At 33.6% G+C, this 16,712-nt stretch overlaps 1 protein-coding gene across 1 annotated transcript; it reads left to right on the top strand.

Annotated features, from left to right (window-relative positions):
- Nucleotides 1-12,965: 12,965 nt before the first annotated feature.
- Nucleotides 12,966-16,208, top strand: LOC142606615 (aluminum-activated malate transporter 2-like). Its single transcript, XM_075777932.1, has 6 exons — nucleotides 12,966-13,239; nucleotides 13,366-13,506; nucleotides 13,699-13,971; nucleotides 14,269-14,381; nucleotides 14,492-14,635; nucleotides 15,741-16,208. Exons 1-6 carry the CDS (start codon nucleotides 12,966-12,968, stop codon nucleotides 16,080-16,082), a joined length of 1,287 nt encoding a protein of 428 aa, XP_075634047.1. The 3' UTR covers nucleotides 16,083-16,208.
- The last annotated feature ends 504 nt before the right edge of the window (nucleotides 16,209-16,712 follow it).

A 16,712-nucleotide genomic window follows, 5' to 3' on the forward strand; every position in this document is an offset into this window, starting at 1 on the left:
TACAATTTGTCTTCAAAACTCAAAAATCAAACACATTTTGCGTTAACGTCAAGGGCATATAATCTTGGATGGCCAAAACACATTTACACACAATATCACGTACTAATTTTAGCAAGGAATAACTTGTGTAGTGTGTGCAACTAGTAACAACATGAGATATATGTGAGGTGATAAGTAGATAGTAATCAATCACATTTTCTACAGAATTCATTACATAAAATTGAAAGTGACTATCACCTAAAGAGTTACATCATATAACTCCCACATTTCCTAGAAAATAAGCTTGCAATCATGGAAGTTTCTTGTTTTGCCTTATAATGTGCACACCAATTTCATTTAATTGTTAATTGATATTTAAGCCAAATAATGTATACACCAATTTTTTTTTTATAAATTTATTATAACCGAAGCTACACCTTATGTTCTTTTTGTGCATGTGCTACACTTTCTCGAGTATAAAATCTTATGATATGCACTAAGGTGTTCATGATTGGCTAGTAAACAGTAGTAAGATAGTTATTTATGCTTTTCTCTTAGGATTTTTTAGTCCTTACAATCAAAAGCATGTGACTTCAAAATTAAGATCATGTGATAAAAAACTATGAACAATTCCCACACAACATGCACTGCATAGCCAAAACTAGCAAAGTGCAATAAAATTAAGCTCATCCAGGCTGAACAAGGTACACAAGCATGTTATGTAAAAATACTATGGCCAACTTTTATTACAAAATCCAAGATATATTAAGCAAAACAGATTTTTCCCTTTTCCCTTTTCTTTTTCCTTTTTTTTTTTAATTTTTAATTTTTAATTTTTAATTTATTTTTTTGGAAAAACAAAAACAACCTAACATGAAATGCATGAATGTAATGCAATGCAATTCCTAAAGGCAAAATGGAAAATAAAACAACAAAAGAAAAATGGTCACAAGGAATTAAGAGATGAAGCACAAGGACCATGTCAGAAGGGCTCAATTAGATTTTCCTTTTGCATGCAAAACTTTTTAGATGCAATTATAGCATTGGAGTTATTATTCACATGAGAATTTTGAGCAACTCCAGGGTAGGTATAAAGGTTCAAAACTTTTACCAATTTACCAATAAGTACCATAGGATCTTGTGCTTGAGGCACAAGTACTTTTGGCTTATTTGCTCGCTTGGTAGCTTGCAACTTAAAACAATTTGGACGAATATGTCCAGTCTGTCCACAACAATGTCAAACCCACACCGGTCCATCATGCAACTCGTCCTTAGGTAGATTAGGATTCTTAGGCTTGGTTTCTTTAAGATCAACTCTAATCTTCTTAAGAGGTGGTGTAACTTCTACTAGTTTGACATTCTCACTCTTGGGAGGCTCAGAAATGACTTAAGGAAACTAGAATGGCCTGCCATAGGACTACTGTGAACTAAATGCAGAACTTGGGATTTTAAAGGGCAATGTAACCCCAAAAAAAATCTGCCTTGGTAAAAAATTAGGCCATTTTGCCAAGTGAAACCCTTGGGAGTAGTACCAACTTAAATGGACTGAATAAGCTGCTGCAAGCTTTGATCTTGAGAGTAGTTGTCCTAAGTATGGTCAACCAAGTAGGATAAGGAATTGCAAGGAGAAATAGACAGCAAGTCTTTTCTAAATCAGCCTATGGAGGCAAGTCAGGGCTTCTAGAAAGTGCATCAGCCACCTTATTCTCACTTCCCTTCTTATATTCCATTACAAATGCATACCCTAAGAGCTTAACAAGCCATTTTTGCTGAGCAGGAGTGGTAATCCTTTGTTCAAGCAGAAGCTTGAGGCTTTGATGGTTAGTCCTCACCACAAGAGGTCTTCCAAGCAAGTATGGCCTTCATTTCTTGACAGCAGTTGCCAATGCTAACAATTTAGTCTCATAAGTGGAAAAATGAAGGTGTTTACTCTTTGAGGCTTGGTTGTGGAAGGCAATGAGCCTGTTGGCTTGCACCAGGATAGCCCCCAAACCAACCCCAGAAGCATCACACTCAATGACAAAGGGCTTTGAGAAACTGGGAAGAGCCAAAACTGGAGGTTGAACCATAGTTGCCTTGAGTTTGTTGAAGGCCATTAAAGCTGTATTAGACCAATGAAACCCATATTTTTTAAGGAGGTTTGTTAAGGGTTGAGCAATAGCTCCATACCCTTGAATAAAATTTCTATAATACCAAGTGAGGCCTAGGAAACCTCTCAAAGCTTTAAGAGTGGTTGGAATAGGCCACTGCTGCATAGACATAATCTTCTTAGGATCTACCTTGACCCTATCACTAGATATAATATGGCCAAGATACTCAACCTCATTACACCTAAATGCACATTTGGACTTCTTTGCATACAACTTATTAGAAAATAGGGTGTCCCAAAAAATTCTCAAATGTGACAGATGATCTTCCAAGCAAGAACTAAAGACCAAGATATCATCAAAGAAAACTAGGACAAATTTTCTCAAATAAGTCTGAATTTGGCATTCATAAGAGCTTGGAATGTAGATGGTGCATTTGTCAAACCAAAGGACATCACAAGAAATTCATAATAACCCTCATGAGTTCTGAATGTTGTCTTAGGAATATCCTCAGGTTTCATACAGATTTGGTGGTAGCCTGATCTCAAATCTAACTTAGAAGAAATGGTAGCATTAGCAAGTTTATCCAACAATTCATCTACCATAGGTATTGGAAACTTATCTTTAACAGTGGCCTTATTTAAAGTCCTATAGTCTATGCACATCCTCCAACTACCATTAGCTTTTCTAACAAGAAGGACAGGTGAAGATAAATGACTTTGACTAGGTTGGATGGAACCAACTTCAAGTAATTCATTGATAATCTTTTCAATTTCAAATTTTTGGAAATAGGGATACTTGTAGGGCCTTTCACAGACTGGTGTTGTGCCTTCCTTGAGTACAATCTAATGCTCATGCCCTTGGATTGGAGGCAATCTAGAAGGGATGTCAAATACCTTGGAAAATTGATCTAACAATGTAGACAGAGCAGTAGCTAGTAGTGATTGGTCAGTGTTGACAATTGTGATTTGAAGAACGAAACCCTTCTTTGCTGAATCGGTGAAGAGCTTGTCAGCCTCTGAAAAAGTTGATGGCGACAAATGCAAACCTTGCAAGAACACCTCTTTACCCAAGTAACAAAACCTCATGGTCAATAGCTTGAAATCCCAAATGATCGCACCTAATGTACTCAGCCATTAGGTTCTAAGAACCACTGCACACCCCCCCAAATGCAACACATTAAGACCCAACACAAATTTATACCCCTGAATAAAGAGGGTAACCCCATGACACACCCCTAATGTCTTAACAATACTGCCATCAACCACTTTAACTTCTGAAATTTGTGATGTATCAAGTGGTAACCTCAGATTATCCAAGTCAGTAGCATCCAAGAAATTATGTGTATTTCCAGAGTCAATGAGAGACATCACCTCTCTATTCTTTATCCTTTCCCTAACCCTCATTATTTGAGAGGAAGGCTACCCACTAAAGCATACAAAGTAATTTTGGTAGGAGCAACCATATTCTCAAATGCTTGCATAGCTTCTTGATGTCCCAACATCACTCCATCATCTTCCAACTCCACCAATTGCGCCCCCGATTTTTGTTCAAACTCCATATCACACCCTTCAAGTAAAAACAACTTAGCTCCCTTACATCTATGCCCTATTTGCCATTTTTTATCATTGTTATAACAAAGTCCAAGTTTCCTCCATTTGAGCACTAGTTAACCTTTGTCGTGGAAGCTTGAGTTTCTGATCAGTCTTACTCTCAAACTTAGGCAATTCGAGAATTGAAGGTTTCCCATTATCAATTACACGAACCCTAAATCCTTTCCTACTACTCAGTAAATACTCTTCCTGGATTTTAGCTTACCCAAATGCTTCATTATGGGACTTAAGTACTAACATTCTCACTGGTAGTCTAAATTCATCCTTTAATTCACTAAAAAAACAGCTAAGTTTATGAGACTCAGATAATCCCACAAGCCTGTTAGAGACAATTTCAAAATTACCTTTATAAGCTACCATAAAGGAAGTTTGCTTGAGATGGGTAAGTGCCTCCATAGGATCATCATAAGCTGTGACTCCAAATCTGGTTTGTAAAGCTTTAATGAAGACATCCTAGCTAGCATAATCCCTAGCTTGTTTAATATTCTGAAACCAAATTAAAGCTTCCCCATCAAGATGATACAATGCCATAACCACTTGTTGATGTTCCAAAATGTTGTGATTAGAAAAGAACTGCTTTGCTTGATATACCCAGCAAGTTGGATTTTCTCCTTGGAACCTAGGAAACTCCAATTTCAGATTCTTACTAGAATTCACAAGCAAAGATTTTGAATTTCCTACATGATTGTTGAAGAGAAGAGCTTGAGAGCTTGAACTTGGAGCTTGTTATGGCTTCTCCTCTGCTTCAACTATTCTCTACATGAACCTATTAATGGTTTGCAATTGTTTCTAAATTTCTTGTAAAGCCTACTTATGATTTTCTGAAACTCTAGCTAAAGCTGCGCTTTTTTCTGAATTTTGTGAGTTGGAATGAGTTTTTGTCATGGTGGTGTAGAAGGATCGGATGCTTTGATACCAATGTTAGGAATTGTGTGATTAAATTAGGAATTAAGGTAGGTCACTTTGAGGGGACCTGGGCCTTTGAAGTAGAGAAGAGAGAAAGAAATGAGAGTACAGAGGATTAGAGAGAAAAGAAGGAGATTAATAGGAGAATTCATTCATTAATCCTTTGTACAATATGATTCCTGATCTTTATGCTAGCATGACCTTAGCTACTCTAACTACAAAATGCTCCCATTAACTAACTAATTGATATGCTGCTACTAACAGATACACTAAGTGTCATTTAGGTACAATACCCTACAACCCTCAATTAGGCACAATAGCCTACAACCCTCAATTAGGTACAAAAATATAGATGCCTATCAAAAGGACCCTTAAATTCTTTGCTTCACCCGCTCTTGTAGGCGTTTTTGCATTGAAATAACTTCAAATATTTATTTTTCTTTTGATCAATCATTTTAATTAGTAGTCATTATTTAAAGTTATATTTTGCATTAGAATCTCATTTGAAAATATAATATAATGTCACAACTTACTATGAGGGAAAGGAAATCATACAAGTGTATTTGTTATGAAGAACAAAAATCTAAAGTTATGATCGTACTAAACATAGGCAAGTCCTTGATATTTTCCGAACCTTGAGGAAAACCACACATTTATTCACATTTTTAAAAAAAAAGTAATTGTGATATGTGACTAACACAATAACACATCACATCACCCATGGGATATTGGGTGTTTTGAGCTTTGCTATTAAGGTTTGGAAAATAGGATATAGGGGTTGATTTCCAATGGGCTTGGATGTACTGTGCATATGTGCCTAAATTAGTGATGTAAGCTTTGTTTGTGGTGGTGGGTTTCTAAAAAAACTGACAATGGTGGTGAGGCAGTGATTTTGTTTGGCATTGTAAAAGAGAAGAATTTGATGGGTTCATTAGTCAAAATCTATGTATGTCTTGCTAATTTGGTATGGGTTTGGCTGGGTGTACACATAAAGAGAGAAGAGAGGGGCAAGAGAGAGAATAGAGGGTAGGGGAAAATCAGAGAGATGAGAGAGAGAAGAGAGGGCTGACTAATGACATTAACGGTGTTTAGGGACTAAATTGATCAATTTTAAAATCTTTTGGACTTAGTTGGTATTGACCCAAATCCCAGGGTAAGTTACTAAAATTTACCCTTATTAATAATATTCCTACTTTATTTGACTAGAAATTTTTTAACCATGATCAAATAATTCTTGAACTTGAGGAAAAAACTGTCATTTGCCTTACCCATCACACTTTTAAGTCTTAATATGGTTTGTTAAAGACATATCAAGCCCAATAGTCAAGGTCCAACCCCAATTTTACTTAATGTGCACAAGACAAAAATTATATTTGTACCACAAGTCTATTAACTATAGTTAATGTGTGGTCAGTTTAAGGTTTCTCTTTTATTGTAATACAAGATTTGTATTTTACTCATAGATAAGTTATGTAGCTCTCAAAGGTTTTCCTCCGTATTTGTAGACCGTTAGTTTAAACCACATAAATTTCCAACGTTTCTTTCTTCTTCTCTTTTATATTTCTTTCCTCCTATTTATTTAACATTGTTTGTTATCCTATCATTATAATACATCCTACAATCAAGCTCGTTTGCGGCAAGTTTCATTTTTCTTTAAAAAAACCTTCAAAATTGTTAGAGATATATTAAACCCAATAGCATAGGGGAGCCTAATCTTGCTTAATGTGCAAACTAAGTACAAATTTTGTGTTACAATGAACCCAATATATATAGGTACATATAAAAGGCTAAGTCCTAGACTAGCCATATTTTAACTATGATTAATAGACTTGTTGCAAGTATAATACTTGGCTTGCACACTATGTTAGATTGGACTTGAACTTATACTATTGGGCTTAATATATCTCTTAAAAAAATATAAAATTTGAAAATCAAATAATCTTTCTAAAGTGCACTAAAAAAAAAAAAAAAGGTTAACGTGCAAACTACATCCTTGAAGTTCGGTGTCTTTGGATTTTATATCCTAAAATTTTAAAATTTGAATTTTACACTCTTAAAGTTATATTTCATTTGGATTAACAACGCTTTCATCTATATTTTTTGTCAAATGACACATAATCTTATCACGTGTATTTAATTAGTTTAATAAAATAATACCACGTGGCATAATAATAATGACGTAGCATCACTTTTAAAGCATTAATTTTTTTTTCCCTCTAAGGAGTTCATAATTTTTACTTGGGGGAAGCCTAAAATAATTAAGTTTAGTTAACTTTTTAAAGAGCTTTAGGGTCTGTTTGGATAGAACTTATTGTTGAAAACTAGAAACTGAAAATACTGTAGCAAAATAATTTTTTAATGTGTGAAGAGTATTGTGGGTCCCATTTTTAATATATTTTTTTCTGAATAAAGTTTTTGTGGGTCCCATAAACAGTACATGAACAGTAATATACAATGCCATTTGTCGGTTAAAAGTTGAAAATTCTGAAAAAAAAAAAAAGAGGTGAAAAGGAACTGAAAAGGGTTGAAAAGTCAACATAACATCTATCCTGATGCGTGTAGCTGCAGAGCTGAAAAAACAAAAAAAAAAAGAAAAGAAAATGTGAAAACGCTAGATGCAGCAAATTTAATCCGTACTCAAACAGGTAATTAATGAGAATTTCAAAAATTTTGGAGTACACCGTACACGCATATCACAGTTTTTTATGAACAATGTGAAAGCAACGCGGCAGTGGAAAGGGAAATGTGGTAGTACCGACAGTGTGACAGGCACATGAAGGTCTAATTGGTTCTTGACTTGAAGTACTTTATTGGTCAAAATAGGTAACAATCAATGTCATCAAACATTTGGCTTATCAAACAGAAAAAAAAGAAAAGCATTTAGGCACAGATGTTATTACAAATTTTGAGTCGGAAATCATGGCCTTAAGGTCAAAAATAAGAACCATATATATATTAGGACATTCAAATTCATGGCTTCCATGCGTACGTACGTGCATGCAAGCATGCATGGACGGAATGAAACTAGTGAAGTCCACAATTAACAGCTAGTACTGTTTCCTACAACTCATTTTACCAAAGACTTTTTCACAAGTTAGATTACATAACTGATTCTCTAGTCTTTGGTGAAAAACAAATTCAATCACTACTTGACTCGTACATAAATTGTGGTAATGTATATGACAAAGTGTATATACATAAATGTTTTGGTTTCCTACTCCAATTTTTCATTGTACAAAATGCATGCGGTCAACATCAAACCTTCAACTTTCTTAAGAAATGTTATTTTTCAAGAGATTTATCAAACAGATCCGGGGAGACAAGTCTTGAAATGTACAAGTGAAGATTATGTTCGTGTGTGTGAGAGTATACACTTTAGCAACAAATAAAATACCGTTGTTATTCATTGTGGGGATTGTTGTTGATGTTGTTAAATTAATACGTTTCAATATCTTTATTATGTATTGTAAATATAATTTGCATAGTCATAATTTTTTGTATTCTTATTTAGTTTAATCAAAATATTGCAGACCAATGCTAGAGAAGGAAATCAAAATGTGGACGAAAACACAGAAGATGACTTTGAGGAGGAAGATGACTCAGATGGCTCTCAGAAGGAGAATATTGACTCAAATGATGATTGATCTTCCAATATTTATGTTTTCAAGTTTGGTAAGGATATTATAGCTTTTATGTAGACGTTTTAATTAATATTTTTTATTCTATTTTATAGACGTTTTAATTTTTTTTTATTGCATTATGCACTTTCTAGATTTGGACAATAATGGATTTGTGCTTGTTATTTGAATTGAAAAACTTTTGGGAGATTTATGTTTCCTCGCAATTAAAATATTAGAAATGATCTCTCTTTTATTATTGACAGAGTTATTTTGTTGACGTGGTGAATAGGTTTCAATAATGGTCAAAGTTCATTGAAAAAGGTAAATGGTCACATTGATAATGTATTGTTGATGAAAAACCAATTATTTTACGATGGCTTTTAGTCATTGGAAAACTACATTAACGACGACTATAGTTCATCACAAAAGTTATTTTTGACTCCAAACCAAGTATTTATGACAACTTTTATTCGTCAACACAAGGGCATTAACAACAGCCTTAGTTCGTCATAGAAAGTACTTGGTTGTTTGACTTCCTCATATGAGGTTACATTGTCGACGATAAACCAAGTACTTATGACAGCTTTTATTCGTCAAAACAAGGGCATTAACAACGACCTTAGTTTGTCGTAGAAAGTATTTGGTCATTTGACTTCCTCGTATGAAGTTACATTGTCGACGACAAACCAAGTAATTACGACAGCTTTTATTCATCAAAAAAAGGTATTAACAACGGCCTTAGTTCGTCGTAGAAAGTATTTGGTCATATGACTTCCTCATATAAAGTTGTATTGTCGATGACAAATAAAATAACTACGACGGCATTTTGTCATCAAAACTATGCATTAACAATGGCCGAATGTCGTCACAAAAGGTATTTGGTTGTCCAACTTCCTTGTATGAAGTTGAATCTACGACGGCAATTGTCAAGTACTTACAACGGAGTTGTGCTGTCGAAAATGAGTGTTAGCAACGGTCTCGTCGGTAATATAGTATTACTGACAAGGCTTTTTTCGACAGCCCTCGACGGCCTTTTACCGTCGGTAATACTAATTTGCGACGGCTTTTTGTGTTGTTGCGACGAACTCTGGCTATTGCTAATAGCAATCTTTTTTGTAGTGTAATTTAAAAAAAAAAAATAGTTGTGATATGTGACTAACACAATAACACATCACATCACCCATGTATTATGCATTGCATCTGACAGTTTTAAATTTTGTCTGTACTCTTTTATTGCTTGTCTGTTAGTGTCTTTTAATTAGTTGCTGAGGCTTGACTGCTGTGTGTAATGAGTGCTTGTTAATGCATTGTAGTGTATGTTTAGCAAAAAGTATTTTTGCCAACTTGTTTTACTATTTAGCTTATTTTTTGCTACTATTAATGTGGAGATATGCTTAAAGCCTCTGGTACTAGTAGTTTATAGGAGGTCCAATTGATGCGATTATAGAGACGTGAAAGAAAAACAATAGCACACAAGTATAACAATAATAAACTAACAAGACATAAATGATTATAGTGGGCACAAAGATGAGCATGGACTTGCTATTAATTTACTAACAAGTTAAAACTAAGAGCCTGTTTGGATAGGCTGTACCAAAACTCTTAACGCGCATTTTAATCAAAAACGCAAATATGCGTGTGTTTGGTATTGTGATTTTCCTAGAAATTGCGTTCTTTCAAACACCATATATCACGTTTTGAAACTGAGGTAGCAACAAACTTTCTGAAAAACGCCACTTAAAACGCAGATTCGTAATACTTTTTAAGGTTTGAATACCTAAAACACCCTCAAGCATTTGCTAAATGACAAAATCATTAGCCAACAAATAAACTAACCTCCCTAACTTTCCAGCGACAAGATCGCTCAAGGCCTCGGGCGGAATTTGCGTAGCAGTGGAGAATGTTGTCACAACAAGAACGAGCTCAGCTGTATCACTATCGTAAATGGAAATAAGAAGGCACTACTTGTAGGAACAACTTGCATGTCCACTTGCTCTCCGTCCGTATTTACAAGAAGAAGTTTGCAAGCCCATGTGAATGAAATCTCTGTTTCTCTCTCTCTCTTATCTTTGCTATCTCTTTTTCACTTTCTTTATTTGAGGTTGACATTAGCATTGGGAAGGAAAAGTAGTTGGGGGTTATTTTAATTTAGTTTTTGCTTTTAATAATATTTACCTTTTTTTTAAAGAAACGTTAGTGGGTATTAGTGAATATTGTAATTATTATTATTTTTATTATTTTTATCATTATTATTTTCATGAGCTACTTAAAAAATGATAGAATAATATCAATATCAAAATTAAGTCTTTAAGTCCTTTTTGGTAATTTGCACCGAAATGAAATTTTAAACTAATACTATATACAAGTTTTACCAAACGTTTTATTGTGATTTTCAAATTTGTGTTTTCCAAACGCACATTTTAAAAACGCTATTTTTAAAAACGCACATTTTCAAACAGCTTACCCAAACAGACCCTAAGTGTCAATTTGATAAAGATTATTTTGGCCAATTTATTTTACTATGTAGCTTATTTTTTGCTACTATTCATGGGTCTACACTTTTTGATACTAGTCATGAGTCTCACTGTACTATTTCAGCTAACTTTTACCTTAATTTACAATACTTTTAGCAAAAAATTTTCAGTTTCAGCAAAATAAGTGGATTTCAAATGGACCTGTAATACATAAAAAAACAAAGATTTTGTGTATTTTTTTTTGTTGATGGTTTGTTGATGCTAAATGAATGTTTATTTGGAGTTAAAAAAATGGTTTATACTTTTGCCACTCTTAATTCTAAGTCCTGGCTCCGTCCCTAGGAAGAGATGCTTAAAGCCTCTGGTAATAATAGTGCATGGGAGGTCCAATTAACGTGATTACAAAGAGGTCAAAGAGAAACAACAATACACAAGTATAACAATAGTAAACTAACAAGACATAAATGATTGCAGTGGGCACAAAGATGAGCATGGACTTGCTATTAATTTACTAACAAGTTAAAACTAAGTGTTTGTTTGGCAAAGATTATTTTTGCCAAATTATTTTACCATTCAGCTTATTTTTTACTACTATTTATGGATCAGAACTTTTTGATAGTAGTCATAGGCCTCACTATACTATTTCAGCTAACTTTTATCTTTATCTACAATACTTTCATAAAAAAGTTTTCAGTTTCGGCAAAATAAGTAGATCACAAGTGGACCCGTAATGTATTAAAAAAACAAAGATTTTGTGCATTTGTTTTTGTTGATGGTTTGTTAATGCTAAATGAATGTTTATTTGGAGTTTTAGAAAAAAATTGTTTATACTTTTGCCCCACCTAACTCGAAGTCCTAACTCCGTCCCTGGGGAGACATGCTTAAAGCCTCTGGTACTAGTAGTGCATGGGAGGTCAAATTGACGTGATTACCGAGACGTTGAAGAAAAACAAAAGTACACAAGTATTACAATAGTAGCGCAAAGATAAGCATGGACTTGTTATTAATTTACTAACAAGTTAAAACTAAGTGTCTATTTAGTAAAGATTATTTTTGCCAACTTATTTTACTATTTAGCTTATTTTTGCAATTATTTATAGGCCTCACTGCACTTTTTGATAATATTTATGGGTCCCACTATACTATTTCAGCTAATTTTTATCTTTATCTACAGTACTTTCAACAGAAAATTTTCAGTTTCAGCAAAATAAACAAATCTAAAAAAAACCCTTAAATAAAATAAAAATAAAAATTAAGGGTCTTAGTGAGAAAGTAGATGAAACTTTGTTTGAATTCTCTTGTCAACCATATTTCTAGGAGCTAGGGTTATCGAAAAAACCAAATTCCTACCTAGGAGTCCTCTTGTCAGCGATGATGAAACACTAAACATAGTAAAAAAAGAATCCTAGAAATTTCAAAAATCAACCACATCTTTTATTCTATTTTCTTTTTCTTTGGGCCATGATAATGACAAACTTTAAACATAGCTTGTCAAATATTTGTACCCTGTGGGGGAGGGTGGGAGCAACTTCTTTCTTATAAATCTCTCCGGAGAAAAAAAAAAAATTGTCTAATATGGTTTAAAGCTCAAATCATGTTCACGGCATGCGTATTGTATAATGAAAAATAGGAGTAGAAACAGTCAAACAGCTGTTAATTGTGGACTTCACTAGTTTCCTTCCTTCCATTTCTTCTAGAGGTCAAGTTTAATCAACTTCCATAGGAGAGGAATAGATAGAACAACACTGGGATGCAACTTGCAGGCAAGGATGTCATGAATTAATTTGTGGGTTCTAGCTATGGTGTTATTGTTTTTCAAACTGTTGAGACTCAAAAACTTGTCTAACATCTCTCCATCATAAACCTAGACGGCGCAGAATACCCGTTAATTAAACTAGCTAGGAAGACTTAACTCTCTCTACAGAGTTCACAGATTTGGATTTAAAGCCTTTCGCCTCAATTCCATTAAAATAATCTAGAGATTTAATTGGAAATCTAACAAACTATAGTTTGGACCTTTCATGTAATTAGCTGGACCGTTTTTTATCCAATGATTAGACGTCAGGACCAATTATAGTTTCCTAAAACCACCGCCCACCACCCCATATCCCCTTCCCATTTTGGGGCATATTTTTCACGTTGTTCACAAAAATTGTACTATAAATTTCCATTCAACATTTATCACGTATAAATAGACATTTTTACTAAACATCATAGATCCAAACCCTTCTCTCTTTTTACTCTTCTCTCTCATCCATTGCAATCTTGCATTTTCAATCCATAGCAATGAATATTGCTGCTCCAAGTATTGAAAATGCTAGACCTTTCACTCGTGCATGTGGATGGCACAAGTTATTGGCTAATAAGATTGTCGAAGTGGCAGAGAAGATTAAGAAACTGGGACAAGATGATCCAAGGAGAATTGTCCATTCGCTAAAAGTAGGACTGGCTCTCACATTGGTTTCCTTATTCTACTACATCCAACCACTCTATGATCGTATTGGCGAAAATTTAATATGGGCTGTCATGACAGTCGTTCTTGTCTTTGAGTTTTCTGTTGGTAAGCTTGGAACTTATTTAATTACCCTGACATATAAACTAATTTTTTATGGGTATAACAGCTTCAGAATTGGAATTAACAATTGGCAACGTTTTTCTTTTTGATTTTTTTTCCAATCTTCTATAGGAGCAACTCTGGGAAAAGGCTTCAACAGGATGCTAGCAACGTTTTCAGCTGGTGCTCTAGGTTTTGGAGTTCATTACCTAGCAACTCTCGCTGGTGAAACAGGAGAGCCCATTGTACTTGGATTCTTCGTCGCTATGATAGGTAACATGTTATAGACAGATCTAATTCTAATATATATTCTAATAAATTTTTTTTTTGACTTTTTATATTTTTCATAAAAATAGTGTCACAATTTTTTAAATAATTTATTAACAGTTGCCTTAATACTCCTGAACCTTTTAATCTTATAGTTCAAAATTCTCAAACTCATAATTAGATTTGTTATGCATGCAGCTACGACAGTAACATTTGTAAGATTCTTTCCCACAATGAAGACAAGGTATGACTACGGGCTGCTCATATTCATATTGACTTTCTCTTTAGTATCTGTTTCGAGTTACCGAGAAGATAAGGTGCTACGCATGGCCCATCAAAGGGTAACCACAATCATCATGGGTAGCTTTATCGCTATTGCTATATGCATCTGCATACGTCCCGTTTGGATTGGAGAGGAACTTCAAAATTTGGTAGCTAACAACATTGAAAAGCTTGGGAATTTCTTACAAGGTATATATATTTTATGCTCCATATATATATAGTAAAATAAATATGAAACTTTCATGCCCCATATATAAAAATCATGAACACTCCATAACTCTAATCATATTTGTGTTGGACATCAGTTTCCGATATGTCAAGAACAGAACACGCTTTTTATATATATATATATGTGTGTGTGTGTACCATGTCCCATGTCATGTTAGTGTCCTTAGTTTATAATTCCTTTCCATTCTCTTTTTCTTTTCTTTTTTTCTTCTTCTCTTTTAATTTAATTTCTCAATATTGACCAATACAAACTTACAGGATTTAGTGGTGAATACTTCAAAATATCAGAGGATGGGCAACCCTTGAGTGATAAAGCATTTCTTCAAGGATATAAAAGTCTTCTCACTTCAAAAAACACTGAAGAAACTATGGTTAGTATAAAATTGTCTCCCTAATCCTCTTGTTTACACCTCAAAACAAAAAAGTTATTTGAATTCCATGGCTACTTGAATTTTTCTTCTTTAATTTTTTGTATTTTCAGGCTAATCTAGCAAGATGGGAACTGTGGCACTATCGTTTTGGGTTCCGTCATCCTTGGAAACAATATGTTAAGATTGGAGCCCTAACTCAGCAATGCGCTTACAAAATTGACGCTCTTAACAACTACCTTAACTCTAAGATCCAAGTAAATCAGCACTACTCAAATTTTAAATAGATGATTTAATTCACACAAGTCATTATGCATAGAACACTCTTCTGCAAAGATTATGTAGACAACAATCATATATACTCTTCTTTTTTTCGCTATAGTATACACTCATACCTACATAAACGTATATATACGTATGGTTTTTTTTTTTTTGGTTTTCGGCCCCCGAATGTCCCTTACGCAAGGGTGGGTCGGAGGGCAGGAGTAGACCATTTAAAGATCCCCCTGTCCAAAAAAAAAAAAAAACCAAAATTTATTTCCCTTCGTCTTTTATTAGTGTATTTCAATTTTCAATATCAGTACCTTAATATTACATTACAAATAAGTTCACATATATTCCAATTAGTGTAAAAATTATATTATTCTTTTGGTGTTGTGTCATATTTCTTTATGATTTGTAACGATGATTAATTTTTCCATGCAAGTAAATCACTCTTTTATGCAATGACTTATTATTTTCGATCAATTTATATTTTTGAATCACTCAAGTTTATACCATGTAAGTTTCTTAATTCTATAACTTTGTCTCAAGGGTAAACTTATATTGTTAACTTATAGTTATTTTTATTCGCCTATCTGTTAAAGTCATCATAATATATTATCAAATTTGTTATATGACGATGAACTATTGTTGATTGTTTTGTTAGGCGTCATGTATAATATCAAATTTACGAAATGATAATTATATTATTTCTATTCTTTAATTAAAAATATTTTTGTTTATTTTAAAAAATTATGAGAAACCTTTCTTAATTTTTTTTAAATAAAAAAATGTTTTCAATTAATGTATAAAGGTCCCTGATGAAAATTAAAAATTTTCAATAAATTAAATTATTATTTAATGATTAAAATGCTTTATCAGTTAATATTTAGTTACTCTAAACGGCTTTATAACTGAATTGGCACATGCACAAATTGCTTGGAAGTTTAGAAAAAAAATTATTTGAGTTGTGGGATTAGCAGAAAACTATAATTATCTAAAAAAAAAAAAAACACAAATAATAATAATGTCATACATCCTTAATCATGACTCATGTGAAGTGTAGTTAATTCACTGACCCATGATTTGCCATCCTCACAGACGCTCAATGAGTTCGGAAGCAAAATTCAAGATCCAAGCACAAAAATCTGCTCAGAATCTGGGAAAGCTCTTAGGGAATTAGCATCAGCACTCAAAAAAATGAACCAATCAACATCAGTTAATGCCCGCATTGAAAACTTAAAAACCGCTGCTGCAAACCTGAAATTCGTGCTTGATACATACCATTTGAAAGATGCTAGTCTCCAAGATATCATACCATCTGCAGAAGTTGCTTTAACTCTAATTGATGTTGTACCAAGCATCGTGAAGATTGCCGATGCCGTTCATGAATTAGCCTCCCTTGCACATTTCAAGACTCCGGCCACAAGAGTGTCACCATAACCACCATATATATGTGCTCCATCGATCGGAGAACAATATCGCTGCCACTTTACGATGGTTCATACCCAATTTGTTGGAGGTAGTGGATTTTTCTACTAAGTCTAACTCAGCTACAAGAATAATATTGGCGTGTGAAAGTATAAGAAGGCTAGATCTAATCCTTCAGCAGCAAAATGATCATCTTGAGGGGAGTGTGACTATTAATATAAATGGATGGTTACTGATAATGCTTAATCTAATCCTATTACTGTAAAGCTTTATAGCGAATTTCTAGACACCAGGTACAATTGAATTCAGTAAGAGGGGAAAAAGTTAACTTTTTTCCTCTACCATTGGATCAAATACAAAAACCAAAAAAGAAAAAGAAAAAATTTCTGCCGTTGGATTCACTTGCACCCAGTGTATATAATACCTTTATTTTAGAAACCAGGGTATTTAATACCTTAGATATTGCATTTTCATTATCTCAATCCTAAAATAGGAAATTACCAATGAAGTAACTAAGTGGTTTGATAATCATAAATTACTCTCAAACAATTTATAGGTTGAACTTCACTTAAAAAAAAAAAAATTTTACCATACTCGTATTTACAATTTTAAACTAAAATATTCTATGTTTCTAACCAAATG

Source organism: Castanea sativa, chromosome 8 (assembly GCF_040712315.1).
Source record: "Castanea sativa cultivar Marrone di Chiusa Pesio chromosome 8, ASM4071231v1".
Classification (NCBI taxonomy): domain Eukaryota; kingdom Viridiplantae; phylum Streptophyta; class Magnoliopsida; order Fagales; family Fagaceae; genus Castanea; species Castanea sativa.

Excerpts from the sequence above, each read along its gene's own strand:
- LOC142606615 (XM_075777932.1), top strand. The coding sequence starts at position 12,966 with ATGAATATTGCTGCTCCAAGTATTGAAAATGCTAGACCTTTCACTCGT. Across the intron at positions 13,507-13,698 it reads ATTCTTCGTCGCTATGATAG|CTACGACAGTAACATTTGTA; the intron begins GTAACATGTTAT and ends TTATGCATGCAG. Across the intron at positions 14,382-14,491 it reads AAAACACTGAAGAAACTATG|GCTAATCTAGCAAGATGGGA; the intron begins GTTAGTATAAAA and ends TTGTATTTTCAG.